The sequence below is a fragment of the Helianthus annuus genome, chromosome 4, assembly GCF_002127325.2.
Source record: "Helianthus annuus cultivar XRQ/B chromosome 4, HanXRQr2.0-SUNRISE, whole genome shotgun sequence".
Taxonomy (NCBI): Eukaryota; Viridiplantae; Streptophyta; class Magnoliopsida; order Asterales; family Asteraceae; genus Helianthus; species Helianthus annuus.
In genome coordinates this window covers 203,654,844-203,665,452 of record NC_035436.2, presented here as the reverse complement: position 1 = coordinate 203,665,452, position 10,609 = coordinate 203,654,844, and the positions used below count along the sequence as shown (strand labels likewise).

At 35.3% G+C, this 10,609-nt stretch overlaps 2 protein-coding genes across 2 annotated transcripts; one reads left to right on the top strand and one right to left on the bottom strand.

The window, feature by feature from the left end:
• Positions 1-3,302: 3,302 nt before the first annotated feature.
• On the top strand, positions 3,303-5,237 carry LOC110938074. Its single transcript, XM_022180544.2, has 2 exons — positions 3,303-3,809; positions 4,575-5,237. The coding sequence occupies exons 1-2, from the start codon at positions 3,331-3,333 to the stop codon at positions 5,152-5,154; spliced, it is 1,059 nt and encodes a 352-aa protein (XP_022036236.1). The 5' UTR covers positions 3,303-3,330; the 3' UTR covers positions 5,155-5,237.
• An 18-nt stretch (positions 5,238-5,255) lies between these two features.
• LOC110938072 (DNA repair protein recA homolog 3, mitochondrial) lies at positions 5,256-9,681 on the bottom strand. Its single transcript, XM_022180543.1, has 8 exons — positions 9,544-9,681; positions 9,406-9,463; positions 8,435-8,652; positions 7,714-7,801; positions 7,459-7,631; positions 6,786-6,932; positions 5,927-6,058; positions 5,256-5,856 (listed from the first exon to the last, which is right to left on the bottom strand). Exons 1-8 carry the CDS (start codon positions 9,598-9,600, stop codon positions 5,512-5,514), a joined length of 1,218 nt encoding a protein of 405 aa, XP_022036235.1. The 5' UTR covers positions 9,601-9,681; the 3' UTR covers positions 5,256-5,511.
• Positions 9,682-10,609: the final 928 nt, after the last annotated feature.

The following is a 10,609-nucleotide window of genomic DNA, read 5'->3' as shown; positions in this document are numbered from 1 at the left end:
TAGGGCCATGATTTACAAACATGGAAGTCAGTCAATCCTAGTGAGTTGAGAAAGCGGAGTAGGTAAAACTGAGAACAAAAATGCTTATGAGGTATCCTGCTTTCATCGGAGATAGATCGGTTAAACATGCATTATAGGGTAATCAGGTTAGGTATAATCTAATACCAAACCTGTCAGTTTTTAGAATTAATCACATACCTAGCCTCGTATCAGAACACACGTCCAATTACCGTCCTAAATGACTCCGGTTTTCCCATAGGGTTCGTTTTTTTTTTTTTGCCATCTCTAGTTGTAAACGTGTTAGACGGGCGATAAACGAGTTGACAAGTCGACATGTCTAATTAAATGAGTAAAACATATCAACCAAAACATCACACGTTCAATTAAACATGTTAAGCATACCAACCAAAGCATGTAATTTTTATTTTGATTGTGTACTTTAATATTTTAACTTATGTGTTCTTTTATTTTAGAGTAAATTACACAAATTGTCATCTATTTATGTACTAAGTTGCAATCTTTGTCCTTTTCTTTAAAAAGCACACAACATGTCCTTTAGTCATACGTTTTGCATGCTCGTTTCCTTTAAGCTAAACAATGGTAACTTTTCAGTTAACTTTAAGGTAAAATGACCATTTTATCCAAATGACATAATCTAAAGTTTATTTATAAAGTACATAACATGTAATTTATTCTTTTGTTTTATTTTCTTTTCTTTCTTTTGATTTTCTTAAATTTATCACTATTATTGTATCGATTACTTTAAAATTTTCTTAATATATTATAACACATCTAAAATAACCAGTTGCTTTAAAAATGTCGTTACAAAATTTCAAAATTTTATAAAACATCATATTTTAAACCAACCCATCGTAACGCGCGTCCAACATGCTTTTTTTTCCATATTTTGGGTAAAATTCGTTCGAATAACATAAAATAATTGTAAAATTGATAAAAAAAAATAACCCGATCACACTACCGGTTTATGTAGAAACTTAGTATAAAAATTACATTATTAGTAAAATAAAAAAGTAAATAATTTAATTAAACAAATGAAAATAAATAAATAAATTATAAAAACATATATTTTTATTAAAAAAATTGTTAACTAATGAATAAATTATAAGTAACCGATAAAACAATAGTGACAATTTTAATAAAATAAAAAGAAAATAGTGATAAAATTTATTAAAATAGAAGAACTTAAGTAAATTACAGGTTATATAAATAAACTTTAGATTAAGTTATTTGGGAAAATGATCATTTTACCTTAAAGTTAACTGAAAAGTTAACATCAATTAGCTAAAAGGACGAAGAGCGTGCAAAACATAGAAATAAAGGACATGTTGCATGCTTTTTAAAGTAAAAGGACAAAGATTGTAGTTTAGTACATAAATATAGGACAACTAGCGTAATTTACTCTTTATTTTAAGTTATTTTTGAAACATCTTAAGTATATAAATGTTTCAAAGTTCAAATTAAATTAAAATAGTTTAGTTTTGTGAAAATCTAGGACGTCACCGTGCAATTTTGGGAAATATGAGGAACTATGGAGAAAAGTGGCGAAAAAAAGTTAGGGTTTAAGTTATTTATTTTAATGTATGTTTGTTTTATAACTAAGTATATGGATGATTTATGTAGTTTACCAAAATTTACGGGCCTGCCTTAATCTTAGTTAATTACATATACAATCTCTCTCGTAATTATAGTTTATTTTTTCGGTTTAACGGTACCGCCTTTTGGATTTCTAAAATTTCGATTTTGTATCGGTCTACATTTTACGATACGAGTTAACACGACACAACGCGCGTACGTGGTTTAACGATTTTACATCTATTTTTTGTTTATTTTAACGGTTTCAACGCAACACGCAGGGTTCTCAATACTTGTTATTAACTAATAATCAAACAAAAGGAATCACCAACTTACTATATATAACTAGTTAATTTCTGGCCGCGCGTTGCGGCGGAACCCAATGACTACAAAAGGCGTGTCAACAACGGCAAACAGATACCGAATATCAAATCATAAATAAAATGACGTGGTAAGGATAGTCACTCCGTCATAAAAAAACGATTTTAAATAACCTAATATATAATAATAGGACTCACACGTCCTACACGTTGGAAATTCGGTTATTTTCAGTTCAGTTATTACGGTGCTAACACGTTAAAATATGGATGAGCTCGGTACCGGTAACGGCAGCGAAAGTACCGATCCGGAAAATCATCTAAATTAGGTACCAGCATCGAAAATGCTCGGTACAATACGGTATGGTATGGTATTTGAAGGTAAAAATCAATAAATACATGTATGGTGCTAGACCGGTGTCGAACCGAAAGTAACGATTCTGAAAACGCCAAAAGGTGGGTACCAATTGGTACCGAAAATGATTTGGTATAGTAAATTTGGTACCGATACGATACCGGTTCGTTTACAGGATTTAATACGATTTGCTCATCAATATTCTAAATATCGAAGTTAATTTTACATGCTACAATTCATTCATTACAAAAAAAAGACAAAAAAAAAAAAAACAAAATAAGTTGTTGTGTATATAAAACCTCATTCAAACGAAATACAGTTTACTTACTGTGTGTATGAAAAGTAATCTAAACGGTGCAATTACTTGCATTGCTGCGTTGCTATAGGATTTGATGAGCTCGGTACCAACCGGTACCGAAATCCCCAAAAGTGGGTACCAGTACCGAATATACCTAGCATGGTACGGTTCGGTACCGGTCGGTACTGGTACGGCACTAGTATTTGAGGGTAAAAACTGATGAATACCTGTGCAGAACCGGTACCGAAAATACACCGGTTTGATAAATTTGAGACCAATACCTATACCTGATACCATTTGATCATCTCTTAATAATGTTACTATTAATTTCATTATAATTTTAATTTAAAAAATAAATAATGAATCACTGTTCATTGAGTTTCTTTTTTATCATATAAAATTCATTGTTATTTCAAACGAGTTCCCACATTTAAATTGACAACTTATTAAACAAATAACTTGGAGTGGAAGTAAAACCCTGAAACTTGCTTATTTGTTCCTAGTTTATAGCAAAACTTTTAATGTAAGTTATAAAAACAAACGAATATTTGATACAACTAATTAATAAAACTACAGAAACAAATTCAAAATTTAAAAAGGCGCTAGTAAGTCTTATATATGGTAACCGTATTTAAAAAACTAATAATATTATAATAATACCTTGGCTCCCAAGGTGACTCAATTTCCCTATAAATAAAACACAAGAATCATCTTCTTCATTAACCCTTCAAACAACCTCAATCGTTCTCGTATCTTGTTTTTCTTGAATGGATTCCGACCTTTCGTTCGAGATGCTCATGGAGATTACATCCCGAGCATCACTAGAAACTCTAGACATAATGCGTTGTATGTGTAAAGAACTTAACAAACTCACCTACGAATCGTATCTTCTTGATCTATACAAGAAAAGAAACAACATTGTGTCCGGTTTTCTTATACAAGACATGAAAAGCGAGTGGATGGACATCAAAGAGTTTGCACCATCTCGTGACTCAAACTGTCTTGATCTTGGTTTTCTACCATCCAATGCTCGTATTCTTGCGACGTCTGAGCAAGGAATAATAGTGTACCAGACTCCTGATAGTGCCGATTTCAGGAATGGTGTGTACCATGTTTGTAAGCCTGCGACTAGACAGGTTTTGGCGTTGCCGAATCCTAAAGCTAAGTATACACTTTGTAAGGTTGCGCTTGTGGTGATGAGTTTGAGGCCGTTACATTACAAGATCATCAGATTTTCTGACCACCCGTAAGTCTCCTTTGTTATTTATATTTAACGTATATGTTTGAATGATTTTGAGAGAAATCACATCGAGATAGAAGGTAAACCTGCAAGATCGTCAAAACTTTATGCAATAAGCTATTAAAAAAGTTGGTGTTTCAAAATAAGTACTTAGTTATATTTGTGATTTAAGAATGTGAATGTTGCACTTGTTTTCAAGTATACGTAGATAGCAATGCAAATATTAACCATACATGTATAATATATACTAGATTTGTTGACGTCGTGCGTTGCGGCGAAACAAAGCCAATAATAAGGTAAAATAAACGTTATTTGAAAAAGAAGAATGTTGTTTAGAAAGCCTAACCGTCATAATTAGTTCATTTTATTATCGTACCGTTTTATGATACCAAATAAATAATCTATTTTGAATACATGTTTGTTTTTAACAAAGTTTATACAGGAATGACGATGGAAAAAAATTAACGAATGTAAGTTATTAAAAAATCAAATTAACTAAAAAGGAAATATGATTTTAAAAGGGAAAAAGGAATTATTAAAAGTACAAAATAAATGATACATGAAATATGGTTTAAAAAAGAGAAAAAAAATATGAAAATATGTTAAAAGTTAAAACTAAATATAATAATTAAGTATTACAATACTATAATAATAAAATATTTAAAAAACTATATATTATTATAATTTTAAAATCACTATTCATGTTTCTTCGTCAATAATGTGTGTAATGTGTGTAATGACGTATGTTTTTTGTTTTTAACTTTGTTGTAGTGCTTTGAAACGGGGGAGAAAGTTCTACACAAGATATAGTTGTGACATCTTCGACTCAACGACGTGGGAATGGAGATCACGGAATCACATAAAGCTTGACGATGGTGTTTTCTTCACTAACCCGCAGCCGGTCACAAAGAGCGGTTCAATCTACATGTTATTAACAAATAATGACATTTTTAAATTCGATGCATATTCGGAGAAGTGGGAAGTGTTTCCGCCACCTATTCGATATGATCAATATGGCACTGCTTCAATGGATCTGGTAAAGTATGGTGGAAGATTGGGGGTGGCGTGTAAGCCACCGAATGGAGATGGTTGTCGGGAGATTTGGGTTCATACGACGGATGGATTGTGGGAGAAAGAAGGTGTTGCTGGTGAAGGTGCGAGGGAAACAGAGTCACTAAAGGCCTTATATGATTCGGATACAAGTGTTGTTGCGCAGAACGATACGCTCCTATTTTATAGGTTCAAACAAGAAGGTGATAACATGATCAACAAGGTCGCGTTAAATGACATTCTTATCCCTTGTGAAATGTTCACCTTCCGATCAGATTTCGAGCCAATTGATTTGATTTGATTTAATGTAGACTTAAATTCTTATTGTTCATTCGTTTTAGACTCGGATGTATATGCCTTTTACTTTATACATATTTTATAAAATAGGGTACGCGTGAATCATGATATTTAACTGTTTTTCCTTCATGATATTACACTTAGACAAAAAAATATCGTATTTACAAGTCGGAAAGGGTGCATGATCCCAGCTCGAGCGCTCATAAATTAGAGCCACCGTCGAAGCATTTTTTTTCCTCTTTCCACTAAGAGTTGGATCATGATAAGATCTCCCGTTAAAGACTAATAGCTCGTTTAGTCACATTTAGACCGTAAAATTGAGAGCAAACTACAACAAGAGGTCAAATTAGCCATTTCCGGATCAGGCCTCTGCTGCAATAACGTCTTCCTCCGTATCTGTTGCCTCTACATTTTCCTTTTTTGGTTCATCGACAAGCTTTTCCCTTAATTTGGTTTCTAGTTCGTCACGTACGGTTAAATTCTCAGCTAAGTAACGTTTTATAGCATCTTTGCCACAAAACTTCCTGTCTTCCATGCTGTAATACGCACCTCCGGCTTTCATGATGAACTTGTGTTTAAGACCTAATTCTATGAGCTCTGATTCACGACATATGCCCTTGCCAAACTCCAGCTCAAATTGTGCGGTTCTGTATGGCGGCGCAAGCTTGTTCTTCATAATCTTTACTAGAACTTGACTTCCTAGTGTCTGTAAACGTAAAACAATGTAAAAATAAAACAGACGTTAACCAATCTAAGTGGAAAGGACAAAAGAGTACCTCTTCCCCTTTCTTGACAAGTCCTATTCTCCGAATATTTAGACGGATTGACGCGTAATACTTCAAAGCGTTTCCACCACATGTCACTTCAGAGGGTGCACCAAATCCAAATGTAGCCAACTTTGACCTTACCTGAGTGGCATGATAGTTGTTAATGGCAAATAGCGACAAATAGCGATAAGGTGCTTGCAAACGAGCCTAGCGGCTCGCGAGCTACTCGAGATCGGCTCGAGAAAAAGCTCGAAACGAATCAAGCCTTATCGAGCCCGAGCCAAGCTTAAGCCTAAAAACAAAGCTCGTTTGTTTATCGAGCCCGAGCTCGAGCCTCGCATGTGAAGCTCGTTAGGCTCGTCGAGCCTTATCGAGCCTTAGTGTAAACGAGCCGAGTCGAGCTGAGCTTATTTAAACTTGTTTACAAGCCGACCTCGAACCTAAAAATAAGCTTATTTAGTAAACGAGCCCGAGCCCGAGCTTCACTTATCGAGCTCGCGAGCTTAAAAAGTCTATTATTTATATTATTTTTATTTAATATACTAATTAATAGATAATAAACGAGCCGAGCCCGAGCCCGAGCTCGAGCTTGAGAAAATACAAACGAGCCGAGCTCGAGCTTTGAAAACAAAGCTCGAATCGAGCCGAGCTCGAGCCCGAGCTCTCATAAGTTCATCGAGCTCGAGCTCGAGCCTGGTCAAGCTCGGGCTCGGCTCGTTTGCACCCCTAGGTGCTCGTGCTTATATGCTACATAGTGATTAGCGATAAATAGCGGGCGGCTATTTTATAAATAGCGATACACTAGAAATTTTTTTTTTTTTAAATTTAGAATGATTGACATGAAGATTAAGTAAGATCATATTTTCACCTGATTAATGAAGATCAAAATAGTCTGTGATGAAGATAACGAATGGCTCAATTTACGAAGTGCCTGGCTCATAAGCCTAGCTTGCATTGCCATATGGGCATCACCCATTTCGCCATCGAGTTCGCTTTTAGGGACAAGGGCAGCAACCTGGTGGTGCATTAACAACCCATAAGCAGAAAATTAAAAAAAAATGTATATATAAATAAAAGAGTTAAATGCCATTTTAGTCCCTGTGGTTTGGGCCATTTTGCCAGTTTAGTCCAAAGGTTTCATTTTTAACCTGTGGGTCCAAAAAGGTTTCACAGATGCCATTTTAGTCCACTGGGTTAACTTCATCCATTTTTTCTGTTAACGAGAAGGCCAATTCAGTCATTTTGTATGGCTGAATTGCCCTTTTAGTTAACAGAATTACATACAAAATGACCGAATTGGCCTTCTCGTTAACAGAAAAAATGGATGAAGTTAACCCAGTGGACTAAAATGGCAACTGTGAAACCTTTTTGGACCGACAGGTTAAAAATGAAACCTTTGGACTAAACTGGCAAAATGGCCCAAACCATAGGGATTAAAATGGCATTTAACTCTAAATAAAACAAATGTGCAACATTGGACATTGTCTGCTAAATCGGCATCGAATATTCCTAAAAAATTAACGTATAGAGACCTCACTTACACTATCCACAACAACAACATCAACTGAACCACTTCTTATAATAGTATCTACAAGACTCAAAGCTTGTTCACCACAATCTGGTTGTGACACAAGCAAATCCCGAGTGTTAACGCCTATAGCTTCGGCTAATGACGGATCAAGAGCATGCTCCGCGTCAACGAATACACAATAACCTACATAAGATTACAAAAAAATGATTTTCTGTAAACAATAAGGAAGCCAAACACAATTTACTTTTCGAGACGTTGAAATCACCTCCTTGTTTCTGTGCTTCAGCAATTACATGGAGAGCAAGAGTTGTCTTCCCGGAAGCTTCTGGACCATATATCTCCACTACACGTCCCTGCATCAGAGAAATGTACATAATGATTACAATATAGAATTATAGATCACGTGTGTATATGGTTTAAGGATCAAATACAAAGGCTCCTAAAAATAAGGAGTCGTACAAAGGGTATCAAACGGACTCCGATTGACCTCATTCAAGCGGCATTGGAACCGTCTCATCGAACTCTACGATGTGAGACTTTAGGTTTTCACTTTTGGATTTATAGATTGTAGATTTTATAATTTTTGTTTATTATCATTGTGTCTTTTCTATATTTGCGTCATGGTGTCTGTGACTCATTGTGTCTTTTTTCATCGACATTGTGTTATATTTCGCTCAACATTGTGTCATCTTGTGCGATCTGTAGTGTCTTTGTACACTTGTTATTTTTAGCAGCCTTTGTAGAATAACTTAACCCGTGTGTTTAGAAGCAACTATGCGGATATATGACCAGTGGCGGATCTGGCCCGTTGAACGTGCCAGGGCCGAAAGACAAGGACACTAAAAAAAGCCCGGGCAAGCCCGGGCCAAACATAGTATATATAAAAAATATCGATCGAAATGCGAAAAATTAGCACTACGGGACTTGTCCGGGCCGTGGCCCTGCCACAACCCTATTAAGATCCGCCCATGTATATGACAAGATACCTTTGGAAATCCGCCGACTCCGAGTGCTATATCTAATGCAAAAGATCCGGTAGATACCACCGGGACTTGTCGGGGAGAAGCACACTGACCGAGAAACATGATAGAGCCCTTTCCATGAGAAGTATTGATTTGATCAATTGCTTGCTTCAAAGCTAGATCTTTCTTAGACATATTTTCTTCACCCGAATCAGTTCCGTCGGACTTTGATTTCTTTTTACCTAAGAGTTACATAACGCTGTATTACATTTAAAATGCACATATCTCTTTAATAAAAAACTTTGTACAACTATACTAAAATGCCTAAATCTAATCCATTTTAAGCGTATTCGATCAATCGAAGGATATTTCATATGAATGAGAGGAACCGTGGAACTATGAATACAAGTGAGTAGAGCTGTTCATTTTTATCCAAAACCCGAAACCCGACCCGAATTCAAAGCCACCCGAACCCGAATTAGCGAATACCCGAGAAACCCGAACCCGACCAACCCGAACTTTAAATGGTTCGGTTATCGGGTCACTTTTCCAGGCCAAAACCCAAACAACCCGACCTGAAACACGAAACCCGAAAAAAAAAAACCCGAACATTTATTGTTTTTTTCTTATAAAAGTGTTTAGATTTTTAGTCTTTAATAGATGGAACACTAAGTTTTGGGTTTTTTAAATATTATAATAGCTTATTGTCAATTAATCTTTGAACTTTGATAATATTTATAAAGTAACAATATGAATTTTGATGATATTTTGTAAAAAAAAAAACATTTATTTTCATTTTACATCTAAACCCGAAAACCGAATAACCCGACCCGAACTAACCCGAACCCGAATAACCCAAACCCGACTAACCCGAACTTTAAATGGGTTGGTTATCGGGTCTCAATTTTTCCCAGAGAAAAACCCGAACAACCCGACCCGAAAAACCCGAAACCCGAAGAAAAAACCCGATGAACACCCCTACAAGTGAGTCATACCTTTAGTAGCCAAACTGTTTGTCTGAAAGAACGATCCCAGTAAACATATTTTAGAGGCCTGCACATCAACAAACAACCGAGTAAATAAAAGCCTTCATATACCAATTAAATTTTGTCAGAAAATCTATTCAACATTACCTCAAAATTAGATACGGAGCGTTTTAGAATCGATATGTTTCCAAGTAGCCTCGACATTGTGGTATAATGCGAGTATGAATGTGTGAATGAATGAATGCTACCAAAAATCTTTGTTACAGGTTTAACGCAAACCTAATAACCGGTTCCCTCTTTTGAGATTTGTTTGATTTCAGGGTTTAAGGGTTTAAGGGGAGGATGATATTTACAACTTTAATCCCTTATGTTTCTAATCTTCCAAAAAATATGTATATTTTGTTCAAAAGTTAAACTCATATTTTTGAGAGTTAATTGCCCGGATGGTCCCTGTGGTTTCACGTATTTTCACGTTTTGTCCCCACCTTTTGAAAATAGCAGGTATGCTCTCTATGGTTTGTTATTTTGTTACTCGGATAGTCCCCTGAGTAGATGTCAGTTAGTTTCGAAATAGCAGGTATGCTCCCTATGGTTTATCATTTTGTTACTCGGATAGTCCTCTGAGTAATTGTCAGGGGACTATCCGAGTAACAAAATGACAAACCATAGAGAGCATACCTGCTATTTCCGAAAGTTGGGGACTAAACGTGAAAAAACATGAAACCACAGGAACCATCCGGGCAATTAACTCTATTTTAGATGATAGTTTATTAAGAGCATTTAAATATATATGTGAGTGGGGCCTCTGTATTATATAGAATGGTTGTAAGTGGTTGTGACTAGGGCTGCAAACAAACCGAACGAACACGAATGAGTCCTTGTTTGTGTTTGTCTGTTAAGAAATATATGTGTTCATGAACCTTTATCGAACGGGATTTTATGTTTGTGTTTGTTTGTTAAGGAAATGAACTTGTTCATGTTCGTTTGTGTTTGTTTGTTAATTTTAGGTAACGAATGAAAACGAACGATGATGAACATAAATGAGCACAAACTACTGTTCATGAACACAATGGTAACAAACGAACAAAAACGAACGTTAATGAACAAAATATATAATACATTGACACTTATTAAATATTTTCGTTGACAGAATTTTGAAGTATTTAAATAAAATATAAAAGCTAAAAACACTAGTGAACTATCGAACACAAAC